Source organism: Brienomyrus brachyistius, chromosome 23 (genome assembly GCF_023856365.1).
Source record: "Brienomyrus brachyistius isolate T26 chromosome 23, BBRACH_0.4, whole genome shotgun sequence".
Classification (NCBI taxonomy): Eukaryota; Metazoa; Chordata; class Actinopteri; order Osteoglossiformes; family Mormyridae; genus Brienomyrus; species Brienomyrus brachyistius.
The window spans coordinates 21,073,824-21,100,624 of record NC_064555.1 but is presented as its reverse complement, the minus strand read 5'-3'; the positions used below and the strand labels follow the sequence as shown (position 1 = coordinate 21,100,624).

General features: G+C 43.7%; 2 protein-coding genes across 10 annotated transcripts in view; one reads left to right on the top strand and one right to left on the bottom strand.

Annotated features, from left to right (window-relative positions):
• ppp1r9a (protein phosphatase 1, regulatory subunit 9A) overlaps nucleotides 1-16,290 on the bottom strand; it is a 43,622-nt gene extending 27,332 nt beyond the window's left edge. For 3 of the 6 annotated variants that reach the window (XM_048992875.1, XM_048992880.1, XM_048992881.1), the window contains exons 1-2: nucleotides 10,182-10,411; nucleotides 7,249-8,631 (exon numbers count right to left, since the gene is read on the bottom strand). In XM_048992875.1, coding sequence (XP_048848832.1) covers nucleotides 7,249-8,538 — 1,290 coding nt within the window. In that variant the 5' untranslated portion in view covers nucleotides 8,539-8,631; nucleotides 10,182-10,411. Of the gene's footprint in view, nucleotides 1-7,248; nucleotides 8,632-10,181; nucleotides 10,412-15,905 lie in introns of those variants that run through there. The other 3 variants (XM_048992878.1, XM_048992877.1, XM_048992876.1) reach the window with 3 other exon arrangements.
• sgce (sarcoglycan, epsilon) lies at nucleotides 14,427-26,403 on the top strand. Of its 4 annotated transcripts, XM_048992883.1 has the most exons (13): nucleotides 14,428-14,584; nucleotides 15,021-15,110; nucleotides 18,267-18,389; nucleotides 19,172-19,329; nucleotides 19,659-19,731; nucleotides 20,417-20,615; nucleotides 22,869-23,031; nucleotides 23,428-23,648; nucleotides 24,353-24,379; nucleotides 24,922-25,110; nucleotides 25,620-25,663; nucleotides 25,865-25,902; nucleotides 26,039-26,403. In XM_048992883.1, the coding sequence occupies exons 1-13, from the start codon at nucleotides 14,548-14,550 to the stop codon at nucleotides 26,087-26,089; spliced, it is 1,413 nt and encodes a 470-aa protein (XP_048848840.1). In that variant the 5' UTR covers nucleotides 14,428-14,547; the 3' UTR covers nucleotides 26,090-26,403. The 4 variants fall into 4 exon arrangements, with proteins under 4 accessions (XP_048848843.1, XP_048848840.1, XP_048848841.1 ...); XM_048992886.1 differs by lacking the exon at nucleotides 15,021-15,110 and having other exon boundaries at nucleotides 14,427-14,584; XM_048992884.1 differs by lacking the exon at nucleotides 24,353-24,379.
• The last annotated feature ends 398 nt before the right edge of the window (nucleotides 26,404-26,801 follow it).

The window sequence follows — 26,801 nt, the reverse complement described above, 5'->3', positions numbered from 1 at the left end:
ATTTTAAAAATAACCCGTAATGGACGCTAGTAGGTAGGAGGTTCGAAAACGGAATCATGCAAAGCAAACGTATGGCACTTTCGCTGCGGTTAAAGTTTCCCCCATCGGCTGCGGCGCTTTCCTTCCACAGTCACATCACGCATGCGAGTCAGAGCAGCTTCCTGCTGCGCCACGGAACACGCCGCTGTGCGTTTAATATGCGGCGCATTCGCCCGACTGGCTCTCGGCTAAGCGCTGCGGCCGGGCGGGCTGGTGGGGGCCGCTCGGAGGAAGGACGGGAGGATGAAGGGGGAGAGTGGTCCCTGACGACACCGCATGGAGCCCAGGAAGCTGCCAGCTACTTGCTGATTCTATTAAACACCACTTTGGTTTGGCCACGCCAGAGAGAGGCGACCGGTTCATCTTCGTCAGTGGCTGCCGTGGCTGACGATCAGGAGCCTGGCAGCGAATCAGCGGCCCTGCCTAGCATCGCTATTCGGAAGGAGCGAGAAACCGTGACTCCCCGCATCCCTGTCTGAGCCGAGCCTGCCCACGTCTTCATCGTTCTGAATTATGCGCTGCCGGCCCTGTCGTCACCATGGCGACGGCAATTAACCATCAATAAACTCCGCCATGCGTGTGCTCAACAGTAAGCCCTGGCTACTATTAACGTCTGTCTCCACTCTAAGTGTTATAAACTCCCCCTGGCTTTTGCACTTTGATGTGATAGTAATCATGAAAATTAAGACGATTGTTTACGAGGCTTCTGTTATTGCCGGATCATAACGACGGCCGTATACTTTCAGGTGAAAGAGCGGTGACATCCGGATCCCCGATTTGATTACAGCATCGAGATATAAGTCATATTTTCCTCATGAAAGACATATCTGGCTACGTGTACAACTTATCTAGCCAGGAATGTCATCTGCAGTAGCGAAAAGCTAATGATTGGTCCAGCTTTTCCTTATGAGCAGCCTGCAGACTGCCAGGAAGATGACCCTCCTTCTCCTTGGCAGCCTCAAGTAAAATGTTCCAAAAATGGGAAGCGCCCAGTTACTTTAGCCTCTTTATGAACCTAGCAGAACAGTGCGAGGCCTTGCAAAATTTTACAGCGCTCATTAGCGAAGCGAGCTGAGCGTTACAAGGGCCCGTGTCATGTAGATGGTCCGCACTAGTGCTTTCATATAAAATGCGGAATTAGTCACACATTACATAACTGGGCTTCGAAACACGTTGGTTATTTCATTGTTTCATCGCCGTGTGCAGCATGTCAGCGCAGGCAAACTGCAGTTAGCATGGCTATGTTTGCAGCCGCTCCGTCGTAAAGCGTCCAAGAACAATGCAAGGCATTGTGTCTCCTCTGAATGCTCCCAGTTGCTATGGAATGGGAATGAGAACAATGAGGAACACATGACCAAAACAAGGTCACTGGAGGAGACCTGAGTGCCTGACACAAGCAGAGGGAATCGCCAAGTTGTGCCCCCTGCAATCCTTTAAAAATTCAGTTCAAGAAGATCAGGTGTCAACAACATAAAGCGCACGAAAATACTGACTCGTGAATAATATACAAGCAATCAATCTGCCTATTGTAGCTGGCATCAAAATGCCTGTTTGAGTTCCAAAAGAGCCGTGTGAGAACTGCTGTTGGTGCCTCGATGACCTTTTCCAGGGAAAAGTGCCTTGCTTGACAGTCTTTCGTAAGAGCAGTTTAACTTCTTTTCGAAACTGTAAGTGCTGGAATGGTAACATTGCACAATATCTTCATGATTTAACTTCAGCCAAATTCACTGCTAAATGTACAGAGAGTCTGAAATCATTTGAATTTAAAACTAACTCATGCTGCCTTTATAGCTAAGAAGGTTGACATTTGCTTGCAGATCTCTAAGAATTTATAAGAAGAGATCTGAATGTTTAAAGTTACACAGCTAACGATGTCATTGGAAACCAGGCTTACATTATTAGGATTTTAAAGAGGGAGATTTATTTCATGTCATAATTTTAGTTTTCATGTGATAATTTTCTGATAAAATCCAAAAATTAACCAATAAAGACATTCATTGTTATTCCATGTCTATTACAGTATAAGTGTTTTACATCCCACTAAAATCCCAACAAAATCAAAGCTTTAAATACTTATTACAGTAATTAGATACCACAATGCATTCTATAAGATGGGAACTGATGCTGTTTCATAAGCAGACAGCTGTTGCCCAGAGTGTTGCAGAGGAACACATTTTAACTTCCGTTTTCGGTAAGGAAGGTGAGAATGACAACCTGAACCACGTGCATCCTGCACTCCCTGTGTTACATCACTGACCGTCCACCTTCCTGCTTAGCGGCGGCCCATGGCTGTCTGGCGCAGACAGAGAGTGAGGGCCGCTCAGCTGGGTGCATCAGCAGGGCTGTGAGTCAGGTCCTGAGACCCAAGCCTTGCAATACGACGGGCAGACGGTGAATGATGAGTGTTACACATCAACTGAAAGGTTGATTTGGGCTCATTTGCCAGCGTTCGCCTATACTGGACAATCATAATGTGAACATAACACAAAAAGCAAGGTATTACTAAAACATAAACCATCTTTCCTGAGAAGTGCGCAGCTTAAAGGTGCCATATGCCCCGATGACTGGCAGAAATGCAAGGTCGGCTTCTACAACCTGACTGTCGACATCACAAAGGCTTCTGTCCCGAGAGTGTGGAGAATGACTAAGTGTAACTCCTCAGGAGTCATCGCAAGTAAAAGCCAAACGCTGTGAGGAAGCCTGGATTACATCCTCAAAGACTCCCAAGATTAATTAAAGTTGAGCAGCCTGGATGGGGAGAAGATTTATCGTATCACTTATGACAACCAATCTCAAGTAAAATTAAGCAAAGTCTATTCATTTAAGAGTCCTGCATGTGATTTTTCTTTCTACTGTACTATGTGCGCAGACTGTGATAAGTCTTGATTGCTGCATCATCATAAAAGGCAAAATACGGTCTGTTGGTTGTCACGAGCGGTTTGACACATAAGAATTTCATTAATCCCAATACGAAATCATACGAATGTCCATGTGTACGCCGATCCATAGGTAATTTTCCCCAGAAAGCCAAAATGTAATCCAAAAACTGTTATCCAAACAATTCACCAGAAACTGCTGGGACTTGGGCTGGACGATGTGCGATATTAATATTGACACTGCATGTTATGCACGTGCAATTCTCACATGGCAAGGACCGTTATACTCAGCTGGGTAGACGTCAGGTTTTTTCATACCTTGGGTGGAGGAGTTAAGTTTTACTGAAACATTTTTACTCTGTCATAGAAAATAAAACTTATCAAGCGTTGCGATTTGAATGATTTTTTCCTTTTCAAGATAATCTAGTACAGTGGTTCCTCGACCCACGAACAGTCCTGTTCACGAACAAATCGGGTTACGAACCAGATATTAGAAAGGTTTTCGTACCGGTTCGCGAACCGTGTTTCAGGCTGTGAACACACAAACATCCCCCAAAAGCGCCCCAAAGAACAACCCGAAACACGAAGAAGTGTACATTATGCCCAAGAACGGCTGTGGAATGTATAAAAAACTTGTAGATGTATGTCTTTACTATGTCTCTTCAGAGGTCGAATATCTGAAAAAAGAAAAAAAAATGAGAGAGAGAGAACGTTCTGTTATAGCGGTACCTTTAAGTGATTGATAAACGTGTTTATGATGATTTTTAACAGTCACGTATCTATACATAAAATTACACCACTTCATTAATAACATAAATTATTAAGTTACTGCTATTTAAGTGTTATATTCTCCATTCACACATAGTGGCAAATGCGTATTGTTTGTTTACTGTACAAAGAAAGAAGTATATCGTCATACAGCGCATGGCATCATGAAATGTACATAAAAATTTTAGGCATATGAAAATAATGTACAGTATAATAAAAAAAATCACATTTTCAAAATTACTGTATTTTTTTTACTGTTACTCAGTCTTTTAATGTTATTTGTATTTTTTGGGGGGGGGGGGGATGTTTTGTGGTTAATTCTTTTTACGTTTTGGGGTATTTCGAGCGACCAGCCCACCAACAAGCGTATGCTCTGATATACTGTTTTGTTTAATTTAGCATTATTCATGTATAATTAAGGTTATTTTAATTCTTGGTAGCAGAAAAACATCAAAAATGGAAAAAAATTCAGTGTTTCTGAGATTTGAACGAATTATTTGTATTTACATTATTTTAAATGGGAAAAATTGATTCAGGTCAATTCTCGACCGAACTTCTCGACTTCTTCTGAAGTTCTCGACCGAATTAAGTTTGTGGGTCAAGGTACCACTGTATATATATACAAAAAAAATCTCCGTAATGCTTAATGCTGCTGCTTTTACATGAGCTCTGCATGTGCTTTCTCAGCTGTTTAAACCACTGGTAGAAGCATTAATGACAGATTTAACAAAATGAGAGGGGAGGAGCAAAGCAAATAGGATCTAGCCACTAAAATCCATCTGCCTTCCGTTGCACTGAAACATTTTGTATTACACAGAGATGACATTCAGCAAAGCCAATCATCTGTCAACACAACTTGCAACACCAGCAACTTATTTGATTCTATTGGTAGATAAGTTCTGTTTGGCTATTGTTTATTTTAGGTACATTTTGAGCTCCTTTTCTGCTTTATAAATATCGCAATATTTATCGCAAAAAACTAAAATCACATCGCCATTATTGATATTTTTCCGATATCATGCAGCCTTAGCCAGGACAGAACAACAGCAGAATGGTTACCCAAATACAGATTCGGGAAAGCAAGCACTGGGTTGGTGATTTTAAACAGGACAGGCAGGAGAAATCACTGGAGAGGCACTCGGTAAGGAGACTAACTCACAATACCTCACAGCGAGGTTATTGGGGTATTTCAGTGGGCACACAGGAAATGAGATACAGGTAGCGACGATGGGAAAATTGCAGCCGGTCATGTTGAAGATCTGCGGCGGCCATGATTCCGGGGGTCAGACACACCACACTCGGGTTACGATCCAACTTCACATTGTCTTTTCATAATCAAACAAGAACCTCCATTATCATAGAGAGTGCTGAACGGCAAAACGTGCCGTGAATAGCAAAGGGTGGCTGGCGTCCTCTGTCACTCCCCGGTTGCTGTCAGGACGCTAGAGGAATGGCCTGGCTGAGGTTTCTGCTCCGCAAAAGTGCAGATCCAGTTAAACATTCAGCATGATTAATGAACAGTGGCCTTCTGCTGTCTGAAACATAAAGGACTCAAGAACTATCTAAAGAGCACCTGAACAGCTTCCCGAACTTCAATAGACCAATTACCTCATAATTCCTCTTAATTTTCTGCATTCATTGGACTGGACACACGCAAATAATAAGGTGTTCCTAACATGCGGCTGTAAGCTCCGTCTGCAGAACTGTACACACCCTATGCACCGTACCATGCAGTAGGTTAATCCTTTATTTAAAAATCTAAATACGTCGTGCTACAATAGAGGATACAGCCCAGATATAAATAACCGTGAGCCCAAAAGCGAAACTAAATTGAGCATAGCATGGAATGGATTTTGATTAATGAAATGTAAGCGTAGCATATACTGCGAAGAATAATTAAAGCAGCCCATGACCCTGATCAGGATAAGCTGTTAGAGGATGGATGGATGGATGGATAATTAAAACAACTGACTGATTTAGCTACTGAAATTTTAGCTGACTACATATACACTGATTGTAGGAGTTCAGATAATAATAGGAACAGGGGTATTTTGGGGGGGGGGGCACACGTGGTCTTCATGGACTAATGCCCAACCTGGCCTGCAGCTGCATCCATCCCATGACCTGATGCCATCCCATATCTGAGTATCCCCTGCACTGACACCCGAACTGCAGCCGCCTATTTTCATTCTTCCTCCCCGCTTAACTCCCGTTCCCAAATAAAGCTCCCATTCCCTCCCAAAATCGCATGACTCCGTTAGCCGATCCGCCGGCGAGTCTCGCAAATAGTTCTTGTCATTCTTGACACTGAGAAACCCAGGTGATATAAAACAGCACACAAGTATAGGAACCAACCACAAACGGGTTGGTCCAAATTCTAAATTCTTCCCCTACGTGAGCTGACCACTTACCCCAAACAATCATGAGTGCTTTAGCTACACTATAATGCACATTAACCTTCGGCATTCCTGCCATCACAGTCCACTAGGTTCATCAGCATAAATAACTGGGAAATCGTTATTATCACCTCACATTATCAAGAGACACGGTGGAGGTACAAGGCCCAGATCCAGCATCACGAAGTTAAGATGAGATTCATGAACGTTAAGGTGAAAATCGCTCCAATACAGGTCACAGCTCACACTCAATGCATATTCATTAGTACCTGGCTGCCTTCAAACAGTACAGCCAGGTGAAATGTACTGCATCATTCGTAGGGACTATAACACACGTCTGTCACGCATTAAAGAGCACATTTCCTTTTAACATACTAGAAATTTAGCTACCATTTCATAGCAAAACCCATCAGACCTTGAAATGTTCAAGTGGTTTGCCGGTAATCATGCAATTTAATTGCTATTTTCTTTAGCTTAGCTAAATCTTTCATCCAGAGTGACTTACAGCTTTTTTTTTTTTTAAAGGCACAGTATTTTACCGGAGAAATTTCTGTTAAGCACCTTCCTCGGGGGAACGGCAGCACGGCCACATGTGAAGACGAAGTCCTTCAGTGCCGTGTCCTTAACCAGCATGCAACTTGCTCAGACAGTTTGTTCTCTTTCCGTTTTAAGGGTCCATTAGAAACAGGTAACGGGATAAAAGCCATACGGTAATTAATGTGCCATGCACTGTAATCCAATAATCGTATTCAGTAAGCTTCATGAAGTGAGTTTCCAATTCAAGGTCTCTTCATGACAAATAACGTACCTTGGAATAAGAGAATCTTTCTCAGGGTCATTTAAATATCGAATACAATTGCAGGTAGATGCATTACAGTTATGCTTGTGTTGCCAGGAAAAAAAAGCTTACGTTTAAGGGCACCTAAATCAGTAGTTCTCAATCTGGCTCCTGCACACCCCTTCCCACCCAGAATGTTAGAATGTTTTCATTCCAACCCACACTGCTTTCAACTTCCATCATTATTAACCATTAAGGACCATTTAAGCCTGATTAAGGTTGGGTTGGAATGGAATCATTCTGGCGGGAGGCACCAAGAACAAGACTGAGAACCACTGATTTAAAGGTTCACCTCGTGTAACATCATTGTTCAGAATAATGAGAAACTGACCGTCATTGGCGCAGTACTGAATCTGATTTTCCTCCTTTTGGGGATCTCGTCTTCCGGTTCTTCCGGCAAGCCGGGGATTTCCGTGATCTCGGGGCCCGGGTCGTAGCATGTGTCCTCGTCATCCTCAGGGTCTGTGCAGCTCTCTCCCCAGCCTTGGTAACAAGCATCGCCATCCGCGTTGTAAATCACCCTCTCGTTGCCGGTGTAGTCCTCGTCGGGATCTTTCGCCTGGCCTTGCGCGGCGTGACCTTGCCTGTCTCGCTCGACTTCGTTGGCCACTGCGTCTGGAGCATTCTCGGCGACAGCGTCACAAACCACCGCCTCTGTGCTTACTCCCACGGCCTCAGTCAAGGTGCCCACCTGCTTCTGCAGATTCTGCGGCCGCTCTCCCTCACCTACACCTTCGCTGTCTCCCTGATCTGCTTCTGTTTCATTCGGCTCCTCCTCCTTCTGCCGGGGACCATCCGGGACAGCCTGGCCACCATCGGCCACCTCTGACAGGGGACTGGGACTGAGCAGATCCTCCGAGGATGATGATGGGGGAATGGTCTGCTTACCGCCGCGGTGTCTGTGGCTGCCGCGAGACGGCGACTGACGGGAGCTGGCGTCGTCTTCGCTGAGCTCGGCGTGTCGGTGGAAGCCATCGGGGGAGTATAGAGCGCGCCCGGTGCTCCTCCTGAGTCCCACGGCCTGCTGCTGGTCGGCATTCTCGAAGACGGCACTCAGCTGGCTCACGGTGGGGGACGCGGCCTCCGTCCTCGAGCACAGGCTGTCCAGGGAGTCCGTGCTTCCCCGGTTTGAGCGCGTGCCCCTCCACTCTTCCGCATGGTCCTGCAGGCTTCTCTTCTCACGGCCGGAGCAGTACACCGGCGACTGCGATGTCTCGCGGGTGCTCTGCTCGAAGATCTTCCTGGCCTCCGTGAACTTGGCGGTGCGTTCAACGAGCGCGGGCTGCAGTTTGACCACGGAGCCGTCGGCTCTGTTGACGAAGTTGGTGGGTTTGGTGATCTTCTGTGGCGAAGGCTCGTCCTGTACTTTGCTCTTGCAGGCCGGTCCGGCGTTATCTGTCCCCATCTGCATGAACATGTCCTTAATCCGGCTGACGTGGCTGCCATACTGCCGACCTCTCGGCTGCTTGGCCCTTTCTGGGTCCTTGTGTTTATGTTCTCCATCCTGCCTGGGCTGGTCGAAGGCCTTCTTCAGGGCCTGGAACTCGGCTCGGTAGGCGTTCCGATGGGGAGAAGCACTCCGCAGGGTGGACCTTTCCCCAGAACCCTCTGTTTTCATCATGCTTGTTTAAGGAATGGTGAAGACTTCACCATTGCTGGTCCTTCATTCCATGCTCTCCATATTTCCCAAGCAACGTTCCGATCGGACACTCACCTGGTAATGATAGAAACTTCTGGTTAAATATGAAATTATATTAACGCGTAACAGTGCAGATGGACGTGAACTCATTTTGCACTCCACCAGTTCTAAAATACAGACTTAACACTGTTACAATTCAGTCAAAATTAAGTAACTGTCCAAATACAATGTTTAAGTCAATCATTCAGAGAAAAAAATTCTAAAATACAGTAATAAACAGGTGCAACTGTTTTTTTTAACAGTATGCATTTAAATAACTGAAGCATTAACTGAAAGCTGTCTGACTACATATATATATATATATATATATATATATATATATATATATATATATATACACCATATGGCGTGTATATTGTGTATTGTCTGTTAATTATATGTTCATTGTCTGTATATTGTCTATCTAACTTGAAATACAGTCTACTATAGAAGGGTCAAAGCAGTGACTCAGAAAAATTCCTTGTGTGACCTGACATACTTGTATCAGATATTTATATAAAAGTGAAAGACATATGTCGTCCATAAGTCAATTAATACACTTAATGTAACCATAAGCATTTGTTTCACGAATAAATATGATGAACACGCAGAGATAAAGGTGAATGTGTTGTATTGTATTAGCTGCAGAGCCATTTCTCTCGTCAGAGCCGTCTGAGACCCCGTAACCCGTATCTCATGGACGATATTCTGCATCATCCACCCCTCCGATACCGATCGCAAACGCGCCCGTCTGTCAGTGTAATCCGGGTAGACAGACATATACAACTAAGCGCACCTCCGTTTGCACACTGCAGTTTCAATAACCGTGCAGCACCAGTAGCCTAATACGTTTAAACATTTCGCGTGCATGTTTCGATACTGCGTAATACAGCGTCAATAAAGGTCGACCATGCATATCTCGGATATAATAGTTAGTACGTTCACGTTGACATTTCAATGAAGTAGCTGATAGGTGGTAAATAAGCATCGAGCTGTTCTACCGATGCACCTGAACACATCCCTATCTCTATTTTCGATACCCCGTTAACATTAGGCTATATCGTCAACTATATAAATATATATATATATAACATGCATCAATTCCGACACTGCTGATGAATCCTGCTGTCCATGCTTTAATAATGCCGTTTATTACACTCAAGTCTATAGATGGTACATAATTCTACACCCATCGATACCGTTATTATCGACTACATAGATAAAGGATGACCTGAAGTCACCACGGGTATGTTGTATATGGAACCACCACCCAGCATATTATTCGGTAGATGCCACACTGTGAGTGAACTTTCGATTTATGGATGAAAATTGCGTACTGAAGTACGGCACAGTGAATAAGCACCAGACCGAGCAAAAAGCGACCGCCATTCAGCGTATTAAATGTCAGTTTTAAAACAACCATATAATTTAAGTCTCAAACAAACTATAGGTTATGTTTTATGGTGAAAATGTGTAGTGAACGCACATGGAAGCATTCTGCAGAATGTCAGCAAAAAAAGCAGAAGTTAACTATAGCTACACTCATAAGCTGTTGCTACAATGTACAAAACAAAAGAGTCACTTACGTGCCTTGCATCGTTGATAAAAGATGCTATGACAAATATCTAATATTCCATGTGGCATATCTGGTGTAAGATTCACCTTACATAGACAGCGCTCATAAGACCCCTACCCAGAGCCCACATCTTCATTCAGCCTTGCCTGTAATCCACCACAAGCCGTAGTCCAGTACTCCGCCTATTGAGACAATTTAACATAGAAGAGCAACGCTGCACACCGCTAGACAACGCCATTGCAGGCTACGGTTGACGCCGCCACACGCACAATAGGGGTGTTTTGATAATGAATCACTTGATTCGGTATAGATAAATAAACTAACAAGCATAAAAAAATGCTATTTGTACTCTTACAAGATCATATGTATAAACATTCTCACTTATTTGGCCAACGATTATAGTTTTGTCCCCACAGCAATTCGCATTCGATACATTTTTCACCTTAAATGACAATGGTTTAACCCAATAAGCTGCACAAGAGGGTGTTTTTATAAACTGCGGTCTGGGATAAATATCAGAACAATTTAACTGCTGTGATAAACATAGTGGTCATATACTGATGTTTGTTTTTTTTTTAGATATTTTTCTATGCAATTTATGTTTTAATACATCGCCTTGCATAACCAGATGTGTGGTGTTATCGCAGTTGAAACTGATTTTTTTTAATTACCGTATATGGTTTTTTCGAACGCCCAATATTAAACCATTCTCACCTTTACTGTTGTCGGCTATAACGGCATTTTACATAATGCATAATTATTAGTAAGTAAATATCTAAATATTGTGGGCAAGCAATTTGCTTTTAATCTTAACGAAACGGGCTATAGACTAAGGTTTCGAAGTAAATAATAATACTACTACCACTAATAATAATAAAATAATATTCGTAAAACGCTCTAATGAACATATATAGCGATTTATGCAGCATATGTGCAAAAGTAGTTGCTATTCCCAACTAACCGTAATACTAAAGTAAACTCTATTAATATTTTTTCCACCAAATGTTTGCCAGACTGAAAGCAAGCCTGTTATGTCTATGAAAAAGTCGCATTATACATGTTATAAGGCTTATATATAATTATAGGTTATATTAAAGTTTTATTTTGATGACCAAGCTCGACACTAACAGACTGTGAAGAATACTGAAGAGTGGCTGGAAAACTAGAAATATTTTAGAGGACTGCACAGTAAGGGGCATATGTGAAAGGAAACTTTATGTAAATAAATAAACCACTTAGAGAACTACAAGCCTGCAGCTATTACGGGCATAGGAACAAAGTGAACATACTGTACTATTGAAGGTCACATTATGATGCATTTCTAGGATCGTTGAGAATAGATATATTCTGCATGTTTGGGACGTGGCAAGTGAGTGAGATTAAAGGGGTCCCAAAACGAAGATCTGAAAAATTTGTTTTATTTTCTTGCACTTAAATTCATGATATTAAGTGTAGCCATAACAAAATCACTAATAAATCACCAATCAGAGTAAATGATACATTGATCATTTAATAACCATCCATATATTCCTATCAATATACTATTGACAAGTGTCAGCATTTAAAGCTGACAGCATTTAAGGAATCCCCTAGTATTCTGCTTGACTTAACAGCTCCAGAGTCTGTCAATGTTGCTAAGCAACCTAAAAATAATCTTTTTTCAAAAACCTGTATGTAATGCCTCTGCAGAACGAGAAAGATGCCGTTATATCTATCCCCCCTTCAAGATTTGATTACTGCAAAATAACAGAAAAATAGCACGTTTGTGCCTCAAATGGAGAAAAATAATAATCGAGGCATATTGTGTGATAGCAGAACAGTACAATCATTTTCAGATTCATGTGGTTGAAATAATGCAAGTACAAGAGTGTTACCCATTAAATACCGTTTTTAAAAAGACAATGCAAAGCAGCCCTTTCTTGTGCCAGAAGAGCACATTCATCGTTTTGTGTAATACCCGCATAGCTACCTGCCTGCGCTGCTGTTCAGTGTGGGGGCAGAGAGACTGCAGTTAGAGACCAGACACGCTATCATCGGCTTTCCAAAGAGCCGAGATGTAATATGCAATCGCAGCATTAAGAACAAGGGTGGATCTCTCAAAATTAGTGCAGTTTGGTTGGAAAGCCCTCCACAATTGTTAGAAAAAAATTGCAAATTGAAAAGAAATGAAGTGAAAAATTCAGTGTGACGTCTGACATAATCAACAACTACCTCCGACCACAGAGACACAAACTCATTTACCATAAAAGACGTTCCCTAATCCACCCTTGGCTCCCTCATACAGACATATACCACAGAAATACTTCCAATGACACAACTCTCCACTTGGCCCAAAGGGAGGTTGGGGTGACAAACTACAGCTTCCCTTGTAAATCCAGGCTCCTGTTGTTCGGCAAGCTGGCCTTCACCACAAATGATTGTGGCTTCAAGGCAGTGAAGTCTCTTCCAGTGGAGTCACTCAATTCCTTCAACCATCAAGACCTTCAGATTATGGAATAGACGCCTTAGCACTCAACACGGGTTATATATACTCCTCAATTTAGGAGGTGTGCACGAAGATGTGATTAAGGTGACAACATCAAACTTCAAAAGACGACTGTTACAGCGGCTAAATGACAACACTTCCTGTCTAATGCTGAGAGCAGTCCTGGGCTGCACCGCTGGTACCAGACCCACCTGGCAGTAGTCGTTTCTAAGGTCAGAAGCTAAACTACGCTTGCACAGGACACAAAACCTTCTGAGTCACTGCTTTGAGCCATCTATAGTCCATGTAAGAGTGCGCTGACCCATCTCTCTCTCTCGAGGACAGCAGGGGAGTGAGTCCTAGAGGCTGCCAGCCCGTTGAAATATTCTAGCTGCAGCCATGTCTACCATCTCGTTCCTCAGGTTCCTTGAGGTCAGGCTAGAGAAGGGTCTTCTGAGGAACTGGTGTCGCCTTGCCTGTGCCAATATCATCCTGTACCAGACTGAGGCAAATGGAGTTGCAATATCAAGCCAAAAACAAAACTCAAGTACTAGAGTGTATAGCAAATCACACACTACTTGTTCTCCCTCGATAGTTGCAGTAGATGTTAGTCTTGGAACTCAAGGTCTTACAGTAGCAGCTGGTGGCAGGGCTGCCAACTTTGGTTAGCTGGCTGGCATGAGATTTTCAATTCAAGAGAAGTCTGCACACGCATGCACACTCATTTACATGCATGTAGCAGTTGTAATACCTTATAAATAGTCTGTAGGGTTTGTGAACTATCCCAATGCTTTTGGTGTAGCTAATTTTAGGTTTATAATGGAATGATACAGATTTGCTGTAAGATTTCTTGCGTGAGAGTCCGAAAGCGTGAGTGTCACGCCAGATGGCGGTCATTGGTATGACTCTAGAAATAGTTAGCTACTTGGTGGTTGGGTGATGGCTATATGCTATCATATTGAAACTAGCTTCCAAGCCAGTCTTCACTGAAATAATTTAGAATACCAAAGTTTTTAATATAGTCTCTAACATTGCAGCAATACAGAATCAATCTTTGAAACTCTTCCTACAATTTATTTCAGCGTATTTGACAGGCATAAAAAGTAAATCATTTTAAAATCTTGTTCATGCAAGTTTAAAATCCACTATCTCTATTGGTTTATTGCATAATGTGACTTCTGATAATAAAATGATTGCATGCGTTCTGTGTGTATCTCATCTTAACATACAATAATGCCGATGGAATGCATTTGTAAACGAAGCTTAGGTAAATTGCATGTTAATGCACACCGGGAAGGCAAAAAACGAATAATAGCGTTAAGCTTTTAGCTTGATTGCCGGTATTCACTTCTGTATAGACCAGTGATTTGATGCGGTGGCAAGAACAATAAGCTACAAATCCTGCAGTTTATTTTTTGCTGTGTAGCAATTAGCATGGCAGTCTGAAAGCTGCCTAGAGACACGTTTGCTAAGCTATCATTAAAGTTAACTAAATATGAATTGCTCCAGGAGCATATAGGAGTTAAGGTTATTTAATTGCAATACGATAGATTGATGTGATTTAGGTATACTTTCAGGATGTCCTTCTTATTAACAAGAATATGTGGATATTGTAAAACGTTTTCCAGTGCAAACTGAAATGTATAACTAGGTTTCATTAAAAACTGCTGGGTGCTCGTATGTTTCGCACATTCCCCTGGCCCTGCAGCAGCCCCCCTCTTTTAAACATGGCACCCCATTTTCCAGCATCTGTGCCAGATGCTCGGACCCTCCCACCAACCAGATCCCGTCGAGCCTTCTGCGGGCCGCTGCTAAGGATGGAGCGGGGTGGAATGTAACGCGGGCGGGGTGGGGGATGCCTGGAGCCGCCGTAGCGCCAGCGATCACCGCGTAGCACGGAGCATCGGCTGCCATGGACGCCATCGGTGTCCTCGCATGGCTCTCCGTCGGTATGTATTATCCGTTCTGAAAATGTGGCATAAGCTAGCTAGCGGCAACTTCATCGGACCGAGATGGAAAACACGACGCTGTCGGCGGAATAGGGAGCATTACCGATGCATCAGTCATACATTACATGCTCTATTATACATTAAATATGTTACTAAGCTCGATCACCCGCAGCATATCGAGTTTTATGATTAGGACAATCATTCTTAATGGTATTATTATTTTTTAAATATATAGACCACTTGTTTGTTTAAAAAGGGTGTACACACTGCTGTAGACGGCCTTTACTGTCGGACACGCAGCGGTGTGGTGGAGAAAGATGCGGTAAGTGCTGCCGAACTATCGGCTGCCTGGGAGATTGGCAGACTGGCGGTGGAGGCGATAAAATGCATGAATCACTCTTCATTTATTTGCTTTTGTTCTGTTTTGCAACGAAAGCTTATTTAGTACGTCCCGCTGGTGGCAGGGGACGTAGCCAAAGGCAGCGTTATTACGGCCCTAAGCTGAGATCCGCCGTACAGGGAAACGGTGAGTGAGAACATGCGAGGAGCAAACAACCTCTAACACGCCGGCTAACCGCGATTTCCTAATGCTGCCGTTAATCCCCCCCCCCCAACTTCCCCATTTATGCATTAATAATATGCACTTAATTTAGTCTGTGCCTGTTTTCCAGCCCCGCGATGTGTGAAGTACCGATGCGCGATTATTCACCAGGCTGGTTTGAGCGATAGCGGCTGACGGAAAAATCCTCCGTGCCATTCATGGAAAAAGAATAAAACATCATAGATTTCGAAGACCAGCTGATTTAAAAAAACACGTCAAAGTTTCTCTTTTTGGGGATGTGGAGCTGAGGAAGAGTTGCAACTACCCCTCTCCTCATAACGGTGTGGGAGTCTTTGCAAAGTATTTGTCTGCAGCAATTATGAAAACAAACAGAACCGTAGTTACATATGTAGACCAATTCATAAAACTGCTCTGTGCAGACATGCAACGTATACTGTTATATAATTTAACAATGTTTGGTCGTTTGAAACCGCAGAAAGTAGCAAAACAAAATCTGTAATGGCAATATAGTAATTCTATTTATAGCCATTGCAGAAAGTCATATTGAACATACTACAATTATAAAATGTCTTGAAGTGCATAGAAATATTTTTACCCAGTTAACAATGTAAGTTGCAGTTAAGATGGATCGACCTTTTTCTGCTGACCCATCTCAATATAAAGTTAAGTCTTGTTCTAGATGAGATTGTTGTTACGAAACTGTAACGAGGTCCACCTCGCTGGTGGTGCTCGCTTGGGCTGCTGGGGAGATCGCTTTACCTTGGTGCCGCGATCGCTGCCAGTCCATCCGGTTCGGGAGCGGTGAGTGTCCCCTAGTCCCCGTTCCGGACGGCTTGATGCCTTTTCATGATAAGAAAGCTCCTGAAAGTTCCCGGCAGAGAAGGAGCGCCTAGAACAGGGAGACCAAAGGCCAACTATAATATACGCAAGTGTGAGCTTACTGTCGGGTAAGTGCTCGAATGCTCCTAACTCAACAGGAATTATAAACCACTCCAGCTGTTTAAAGAGTCTCCTTGTTAAAAGCTGAGATGCAGCTTCTTCAGCTTCTAATAAATCGTAAAGGCCGGTCTGTCCTCATACAGTGCTCACCCAAATTTGTTTAAATCTCGTCGCAACACTTCAGTGGTGTAGCTGCAACATGGCAAAAAAGAAAAACACTGAAGAGGGATGGTGGAGTTTAGCATTAACCTTTAATGGATAATATATTAAAACAAAGTCATGAAGCTTAGGCCGTATTGTATACAAAGACTGCAATATGAGCAGATGTGATACAGTCGTACCCAGACTTGGCTTTTCATCTGTTTCTGAGCTGGCGAGGTAACAGGATGCTCGCTTAGGTAGGGGAGCTGCTGTGGTCTGTGGTGAGATTTTGGAACAGGCCTCTCGGTTGCTTGAGGTCGTCCAGCAGCAGTATTGCTAATATGGGGGGTGGGTCGGGGGGGGCAGGTACGCTGATGGTGGAAGTACAGATCAGTTGACCTTTGCGGTAGGTCTTATCAGGACACATAGGGTCTTATGGGGAAAAAAGTAGATTATTAAAAGCTGAATTCTAAACAAAACAAAAGTAAGTACTATCCACTTTAATCATGTATTTGGATGCTTTTGCTGCACCTTTGCGGTTTTTGAAGTTTTGGCATGAAATAGCATCCATGTAGGGGACAGAATGTATGGAGAGACTAAGATAAGTCACTGTTTTTATATCTGCCGAATATGTTGTATAAGTGATGTTTGGCAGTTGTGAATAGACATATTTTGATTATTTGAGGCTTTAAGTCATTCCTTGTTTTGTATTTACAGTGGTTGGGAATCGAACCTGTCTTTGGATTAATCTGAGCATTTAGATGCCTCTGATTGGCTGTTGTAGTTTTCATTCATAATGCATTCTTGGCTCTGATCTGGGCAGTAACTGCATTTCTCCAGGTTGGTTAGAATCCTCCGGTACCAAGTGAAGCGGATTTGACTCTGCTGTTGGTGGGGGGTGGGGGCTGTTGGCCCGTCCGCGCTCTCGCTGCCTTACGTTTCTGCGTGCTGCCTTGGTTATTTCCCATGTGGTGTCACAAGCGAACGCAGTTACTGTTCTGCCATCGTCCCCTCATTAGAGTAACAGATCTGGTTAAACCTTTGGACCGGGATGTACCTGCTGCCTCTTGTCACAGTCTGTGACTGTCACCCGACACACATTGTGTTTGGAACCATGGCGCTGCATGTATGACGCCCACAATCTGTGAGACGTTTGATGGGAAACTGCTGGGCTGGTCATTGCATTAATTTTATGAACTGAACCCCCCCCCCCCAAAAAAAATATATCCAGAATGTTATTAATTTAAATTTTTGCATAAAAATATGCAATTAAAAGCATATGTGGGATGTGAAATGTATTCTGTGACTAGTTTATTTTTTTCTTTAATTAATCAATACTTGCTTTTCTTAACCATAGTGTGCACTAATCTTGTGGGAATACTGAATATTACCTCCTCACTCATATAATGACATTCTGCTTGTGTGTCAGCACAGTGTGGTTGTGAACAGGCGTGCAGTGACGCACTTTGCTCCGTATAATATGTCTGAGGGAATTAGCATCCTGGTCAGACAATGCAGTGTGTCTCTCGGTCTCTATCCTGCCGTATTACTGATGTATGTTATACTGTTAATCCATAATCTATTATAATGTTGTCACGAGACATAGCAGAATGGACCTCCTTTGAGTGTGTGCAGTGAGTGAAACACAGGGTACATTTACAGTGCAAGGAGGGAGGGTGCACATTACGTGGGGGCGTCCCGGCTGTGGAATGTGAGCAGTGTGCCTCGCCGGGCCGCTGTCATCAGCTCTCACGGAATGCCCAGCGTCTCACGCATAATAATACCGCCCACTTCCTGAGCCGCGCATAGCGGGCTGGAAATAAAAAAATAAAATGAAAAAAGGCCCTCTTTCCAAATCCGGCAGCAGGGACGAGCCACACGCTGGTTCTGAATCCGAACCCGGAAAGCAGCGTGAGGCCAAATTCCCAGGACGCAGTTCGTAAAAAGAAAAAAATCTCTGCACGTTTGAGAGAGCATGTTGACGCCTCTCTCTCTCTCTCTCTCACTCTCTCTCTCTCTCACTCACTCTCTCCCCGACAGTGGTCACCATCCTTTCAAAGTCGCACGCGGACCGCAACGTGTACCCCTCGGCGGGGGTCCTGTTCGTCCATGTTCTGGAACGAGAATACTTCAAGGGGGAGTTTCCTCCTTACCCCAAGCCGGGTATGATGCCCTAACCGCTCTCGTTTCGGTTGCCTCATTAGCTAAGCTCCTCGTCTTATCAGTCATGAGGAAACTGAATGGCGACATTTATAGCCGCACCTGATTATTTATTGCAGGTCACCCTGCAGCTTATCTTCTCATGCTTCTTATATCTCACTACTACATGCATAAATACATGCATACATATGCATGTTAAGACATTTTGGACAATTCCATGCTTCTAACTTTGTGGGGACAGTTTGGGGAAGGAAGGCCCTTTTCTGTCCCAGCATGACTGTGCCCCAGTGCACAAAGCAAGGTCCATAATGACATGGTTGGGTAAGTTCGGTGTGGGAGAACTTGACTGGCCAACACCGAGCCCTGACCTCAGACCCATCAAACACATTTAGGATGAACTGGAGACAGTCCTTCACACTCAACATCTGTGCATGACCTCACAAATTCCCACAGATACACTCTGAAGTCTTGTGGAAAGGCTTCCCAGAGGAGTGGAAGCTGTTATAGCTGCAGAGGGGGGAGCAACTCCATATTGATACCTATACATTGAGAGTGTGATGTCATAAAAGTTCCTGTAAGTGTAATGGCCAGGTGTCCCAATACTTTTGTCTGTAATGTATCGTACATGCACATTTTCGTATACATCTTCAAAGAAATGACAATGGCTATGAAGTCAGTCTGCTTTGTATATATGACAAAGAGGCAATGTTATCTTGAAGGCTGAGTTATGATGCACTGGCCATAAATGAGTTTGTGTTTCTGTGCTTCTTTGCTGCATGGGTCAGGCGATGCCAGCAATGACCCCATCACCTTTAACACGAATCTGATGGGCTACCCGGACAGACCAGGGTGGCTTCGCTACATCCAGAGGACTCCTCACAGCGACGGGGTCCTCTACGGATCTCCCACAGCGGAGCACGTGGGAAAGCTCACCGTTATCGAGGTACTCCCCTTCATTCACAGAAAATTCATGAAGATCCAAACATGGCAGCCGTATCTGTGTGATACGTCATGGCATTTAATGAAGTGATTGTTCACTTGTGTCACATTCTTGATTTTTCTGAAGCACATGTTTATCAATTGGACCAATCAGAGCACAGCTTAAGGTTTAGAACTGCAGTAATGGCATTTCTGTCCCCTGTAGTCGCTTCCTATATTTATGCAACCTGAGCACTGCTCGACATTCCTAGTTGTGTCTGAATCTCATTCAGGCAAACGCAGTGGACTAGCCGTCTTGATGCAGGTATCAGCTTCCATCTTTACGCCCTGCAGATTACGGCCTATAACAGGCGAACGTTCGAAACTGCCAGGCACAATCTGGTCATCAACATCATCTCTACAGAAGGTAAGAAGGGGGCAAGCACTTTGTTTTACACAATGACCTTCCCCTATGAAAATCCTCTTTAGCCGCTGTAGACCTGGATAGCCAATAAAATTAAACCAGCAACACTCAGCATTGTCATTTTACATAAACACTGATATTATTTTTTAAATGTATTCATCCCAAATGGCATGAGACGTGATATAAACCAAAAGAGATGAATCCCACAACTCGCACCACCACCAAAAATTTCAGTTGATCACAAAATTTGTTTTGTAGCCTCTTGATAAATAATACAAGACACTTGTAGTGAATCTTGTAACACTGAGCTCAACAATTTCCAGCCTGCTGGGAACAGCAGCCGATATTTCATACTTGTTACAACGGACAGAACATTTCTCTGTAACAGATGCCTCAGTTTAAATGAAAGCAACAATATTTTCATATGGTCTCCTGGGAAGCTTGTTTTTTTTTTTACATACTCTCAGCGGATGTCTTAAAAATGCATCAGGTTATTCTTCATTTTAAGATGACATTTATGTGGCATCAACTGGAATAGGGCGAGATATAAGACATTATGAGTTGGTTTCTTGCTTGTCATTATGGATCAGAGGTTGGTACGGAAGATTTTTCTTACCTCCTCACCGGTCCTGCATCGGTCGGTCCGTTCCTGGGTCACTCAGTACTTCTGTGCCCACCCCCCCACCAGATTTTCCCCTGCCGTACCAGGCCGAGTTTTTCATCAAGAACATGAATGTGGAGGAAATGTTGGCCAGCGAGGTGCTGGGAGACTTCCTGGGTGCCGTGAAGAACGTCTGGCAACCCGAACGCCTCAACGCCATCAACATTACATCAGCGCTGGACAGGGGCGGCCGCGTCCCCCTGCCCATCAACGACCTTAAGGAGGGGTGAGTCTCTGGCCAGGTTGTCATCCTGTTGGTCCTTTCAGAGACTGGTGAAGGGGGTTGAAGGACTAGATTCACACTGGTTTGAGTCAGATCAAGGCACATCAATGCAGACATCAGCTTTATTATCCCAATAATCAGCTGTAAAATAATGTCATTCATTTTGACAGATACCCCTTAAAAGGAGCAATTTTAAAAAATAATTTTAAAACCTAAATAATACCTTTGTACCTTGATTTACTTGATGACATCCATCCATGTGTTGGATCTGAGCCATTAAGTTTAAAATGAAGTATAGGGACTTGTAGGGCTGGATGATATGAACCAACAACCATGGTATTTTTAGGCAGAACAGAAATATATGATATATATCTTGGTATTTCTATGAAGCAGGATGAATGTCTAGTTGTAAGTCAAAGACGCATGCGAGCCGTCACAAGCATTTATTAAAACAGAGTGTGGTCAAAACAAAGTGCAAATGCAGTTTTCAAATGTATTTCAAACTACTCTATCCAGTAAGTTGTTTATTCCAAGCAGAAATCTCAAAATTAAGAATTAATTACACTTATATCTGTGTTGCATGGGTCAAATAAAACAGCTCCGACATAAAAGCATTTCTCTCCACTATGCCCAGCAACTGACTCCTTTTTCCCCTCAGTTTATGACATTACTCTCAAAACTGAAGGTGAATGCTTATGAACTACAAACTAAATCTAAATCCTTTTTGGCAAATGGCTCAAACAGACGCCTGACAAGCATTAAAGTAAAAAATCCACTTTATAATGGACTTTTTATCATTTTAAGGTATTAGCTTCAATAAAATAAATATTGCAAGTTGCAATATTTTGAACTTCTGAGTCATCTGGCACTTTTTCTCAAACTAAACGAACCAATTTAAGGCCAGTATGTTTACATGTACAGCTGAGATGAGCTACGGTTACAGCTCGACTATGCCAATTAATCAGACTACTGTCCTTGCCCCAGTATACATGCACAGGAGGGGAATTAATTTATTGACCACAGTATGTCCAACTCCGCTACGATAGGTGGCGATACGGCTCCTTTCAGCTTGTTAATATTGGGCGTTTTCTGGTTGACCTATTATGCCTCAGACGTAAAAAAATAATAAAAATAATATTAATGGATGCGTGGACAAATGAAGTGACAAACTTTAATTGCGATCTGGTCAGAACAGATACAAGAAGATCTGGGTGGCGTGACAAGAAGTAAAATACTTTGTGTAATATACTATGGAAGCACAGTATTGGAAAGTTTTCATATTATAATGTGATTCTGTTATAATTGGGGGGTTTATGAAACAAAACATGGGTTCAGCATAAATTTCTCACAAACCCGTCAACAGCAGGGATGTAAATGATTATGATTGTCTTGGAGAAGACATGCAGCACTCGGAGGTAAACTTTAAGCTGATTCTTAAATACGTACTAGGTAATCCTGAAAAGGAATAATCATTAAAATCATTGCTAGGTCTTTTTTCTTAAACTCCCTATGCTATAATATTTGTATCAAATCGAAGGTAAGCAAAAAGCCTGATTTTAATCTAGCTGACTAGCGATGTAAGAATTGCATGTGCATAACATGGGATGTTGGTATTAATTTTGCACGTCGTCCAGTCCTACTACAGCCATTTTTCGAATTCATTACAAAATACCTCGCCTCACTTTGTGATGTCATTTGGTGTTTTTATGCCAGTGGAAAACCAAAATCTTGAAGTAGCGTACTTTTGGTACCTTTTTTGAAGTACCAAAAGTATGGTACCTGGCGCGGTCGAAAAGCACCCTTTAGTTGAGCGGTGAATTGGACAGCTTCACAATTTAATTTGATTTAGTACGATTGCCACCGGACTGACATGTTGACATGTACTTTTAAAGTCTGGTTTTAGTCGGACTAACATAATAATTCAATTTTCTTAGTGTGCATGTAGACATCGTGAGTGTTTCCTTGCCTTTGCTGTCCATCAGCTTTCCTGTGTATTGTCGCTAACTGAATGTTTTGATTTTCGCTGTGAATTCTGGGATTCTTTGCAACATCATAACTGAAGCTCTTATATTGTTTATAATCAGAATGGAATACTATTGATCTGTCTTTAAAGTTTTTGCTCATACTATTTTGAAGCACAACAAAAGTCAATAAATGGTATTGCCTCATCCTGTATCTTGATTGAAGATATATCGATATGATGTGAAAACGTAGCTTTACGACATGCCGCAAATCGCGCTGCCGCTGCGCCCGCAGGGTGTACGTCAAGGTGGGTGCCGATGTGCCGTTCTCGTCCTGCCTGCGTGAGGTAGAGACGCCGCAGAACCAGCTGCGCTGCAGCCAGGAGATGGAACCCGTCATCAGCTGCGATAAGAAGTTCCGGGCGCAGTTCCACATCGACTGGTGCAAGATCTCCCTGGTGAGCAAGGGGGGCGGGGGCAGGTGGGACCCTACTGACAGGCGGCCTTGGAAGTGAGAAATGGAGAACATCAGTCTCAAGCAGCCGGGAGATGTGCTTTTATTAGAGGATATTGAGGTGGTCGGCGAAGAGCTTGTTATGCTGATCGCAGCTGCAGTCTGCCTCTGTGGTCCAGACACATTCCAATATGATTCAGCTTATTATTTTATTGCTTGGGTGTGGGGTTTATGCTTTTATATAGCTGTATATTTAACTGAGATACGTGATTTTTAAGTTCCTGTCTAAGGTACAATGGTATGACCCTGGGACCTGAAGCTTTGGTTGTCACCATGGAGTCGCACAGGCAGTAGCAGCTAGCGGTTGTTCAGTTGCTCCCCCCCCCCCCCCCCCCAACAGGTGGAAGTCACCAAAGCGAGCCACGGGGAGAGGCTCCGGGAGAGGCCAGCGTTCGGCCCTGGCGTGCTGCCAGACATCGGCGAGTACCAGCCCCCTTCCGAGGAGCTGCAGGGCAGGGACTACTTCTCCGACTTCGTGATCACGCTGGCCGTGCCCTCCGCCATTGCCCTGGTTCTCTTCATCATCCTGGGTTATGCCATGTGCTGCCGCCGCGAAGGGGTGTAAGTGTGCAGCTCGCCCCCTAGTGTCCGGCGTCTGAATTACAGGGGTGGGTGGGGGCTGACGGGGGGACGGGTGGTGGCTGGCAGGGGGGTGGGTGAGGCAGGGAATGCGGGAATATCGTAACAGGAGAATAGGAGATGTGTTTTTTTCAGTGTTGGGAGGCCAGGATTGCTTACAGAGTTTTACAGTTACAAAAGACACGTTCCTCATGTCTCCTTTGGTGCTTCACTAGGTCTGTAACCTGCTGTAATCACCTTTGGGGGGGGGGGGGGGGGTGTCTGTAGCTGGAAGTTCAGAATCCCAGTTCTGGGACATTCTGTTCTGCAAAAAAAAGCTGTTTTCTACATTAAAGTAGTGAGTGGCATGTGAGTTGCCCCTTTTTTGGCATCGAGGGGACTGGGGTAACCTCCGTACGAGAAACAGCAGCTCCTTCAGCTCCCTCTGCTCTATATATGTGCCATTCATCAGTCCGCACACTAGCTGGGACAATTTCTCTTCTTTTAATTTTCCCCCAAAATCACCCTGGTAGCAGTCATCATCATCATCATCCTCATCATCATCATCATCACCATGAGTGTCTGCCCTCCTTAGATCTCCCGGAACTGAAAAAGTTCCCGGGCCTGACTGACCCCATCTGCTTGTGTGTGGATGTCTGTAACTATTAATATTAGTATTTAATTCATTCATTTTGTTTTGTTTCTAGGGAAAAAAGAAACATGCAAACACCAGAGTAAGTGTCTTCTCTCCTGTGTTTATTTTCCTTTTGCTTTCCTTTACCTATCCAGGAATACTTTTCCATTTCCATGTCTCTTCTTTTCTCCCTTTTTCCCGCCCATCCCATCATGGCGACGCCTTTCCACACACGGTCTGTCCGCGAGGCCATCTGTGTCATTCCAGTCCACAGGGGGAAGCTGCTAAAACTCAGGGAAAGGTTAAATGGGGTACCCCCCTCCTCCCCCAGCCCCTCTTCTGGGTTATAAACTCTATGCGTGTGGGGGTGGTGTTTTCCAGAGGCTGACCTCTTAATCCCCTCATCGCAAAATCGAATGCGGTGTAAATCCGGGCAGACGGCTGTTTTCAAGCGTTGTACAGCTGTGGCGGGCATGTTTCCGACTTTCGATACTATATTTCAGTAGCTTTCGTAAGACACCTTGACAGCTTAAGGCGCTTGTATCCTCTCCTCGCGTGCACCGCCGCCTCTTACTCGCCAGGGGGCGGCAGAGAGCTCCCGGGGGGGGCTTGTGAAACACACTGCTCTCGCTCCTCCTCCAGCATCCAGCTGGTCCACCACAGCTCCATCCAGAAGTCCACCAAGGAGCTGCGCAGCATGTCGAAGAACCGGGAGATTTCCTGGCCGCTGTCCACGCTGCCCGTCTTCCACCCCGTGAGCGGGGAGGTGGTTCCGCCCCTCCACCCGGAGAGCTACGAAACCACAAGCATGCCGCTGATGCAGACGCAGACGTGAGTGTTTATAGGGTTCCAGTGTGAGCTCGACCCCCCCCCCCCTCACTTCCACTCCCCACTTCATTCATTACAGGTATCCTGTAGGTTTTATACTATAAAACAAGACAGAGAGGTAAAATGCACCCTCAGCCCTGACCAGGACTAGTGGTTGGAAGATGGAGAAAATATAGATAAATATTACAAAGGCTCCATTTATACAAAATGGGACTTCAATCATATTTTTGCTTGATATTTCATGTCCTTCAACACATCAGAAACCAGAATTGCGGATAACAGGAAGTGTAGAGGGATAGAGGTCATGAGATCCTGGGCCGGCTGCTCACTGCAGGATTCATTAAATGACAGTAAAACGAGGGCTTGTGCGTTTTCTTAAGGATCCTCCTGATGAGGCTGATATCTAATGAGGAGAAGTCGAGCACATTTACATAATTTTTTAAAGCACGCAAGTGAAGCCTGAATTATTTTACATTGCTTTAAACATTTATATATATTTTTTTTTTTTACAGTAACCTTCAGAATCAGATGCAGATTCCACGGCAACAGCCAGCAGGTATTATTTTATAATTTTATTCTTTGGTACCCAAAAATGCTAAATCAAACCAAAACTGATGGTAATAACGAATGACTCCTTCAAACACGGCAGCCCACTTGTGTAAGGTGCCCTCTAGTGCACGTGATGAATGAGACCGATTTTGTCTCTGTCACTTGGGGTAACGGCACATTCTGTTTATCCACTTACTGCTTACAAAAGGAGATAATTACTGTATGTCAACTTTTCGAAGGCTGGAGGCAAGTATAACGTTTCGCTCTAAGTAGTGTCTGGAAGTTTTATTCAAACGAAATCCGGGTCTATTGTAACTAAAAAAAAAAATACATGTTAAACCTCTGTGGGTTTCACCGATCTCTCATGTTCTTTCCACTTTAGGTAAATGGTATTCCTGAAGAGAGGAAGGTGGCTGAAGCCCAGAATCTGTGATGCGGTCATAGATAATTCATGCAAAGCCCATGCGGACATCGAGCACAGTGCTACGGCGAACATGTAAATAATATATAGACTAATAAGTTGCCTTTTGGGAAAAAAAAAAACACTTCAGAAGTATTTCGAGGATCCTTATTTGTCAGAGAGAAGCGATGCAGGTTACGACCTTTACGTTATGGACAAGTGTGTTTCCAGGCAAAGTGGAGAGAGAACAGGTGTAGCTCTCAGCGTCGTGTCCTTCAGTTTAACAGCTGTTAGCCTTGTATCTGTTTGTTATTCTGCCACATAATGAAAGTAAAGATGTTTGGATACTTCTGCCTTGTTTTACTTCACACACACTGAACCTGATCACTATAATAGTCTGCTACTGTACAGTATGTCTATGAGGGAGACGGACCCTGTCCCATACTGCAGGTCCCCTTGTTATAATAATAATAAATTGTATTTATAATGCACTTTATGCTTTCTGAGAAAATCTCTAACTGCTACAAAACCTCAACAATCTAAAAATGTAAAAAGCTGTGCACCAAAGATGACTGGATGCAGGAAAAGCCATTTACAGACCATGAGTGCAGCCACGCCCGGGAAACCATCACTGCCGAGTTCTTAATGCCAAATTCTGTGATGCCACTGCAATGGTATCTGCTGATCTACACTCTCCAAGCGCAGGGAGGCCAGGAAAAGCTGTGTGGGACAGACTCTGCGTCAG

What these genes read in the sequence shown, in the direction of transcription:
- sgce (XM_048992883.1), top strand. Translation starts at nt 14,548, where the DNA reads ATGGACGCCATCGGTGTCCTCGCATGGCTCTCCGTCG. An exon ending in AGAAACATGCAAACACCAGA is followed by an intron (nt 24,380 to 24,921) that starts GTAAGTGTCTTC and finishes CTCCTCCTCCAG; the next exon opens with CATCCAGCTGGTCCACCACA. An exon ending in CAACTTTTCGAAGGCTGGAG is followed by an intron (nt 25,903 to 26,038) that starts GCAAGTATAACG and finishes TTTCCACTTTAG; the next exon opens with GTAAATGGTATTCCTGAAGA.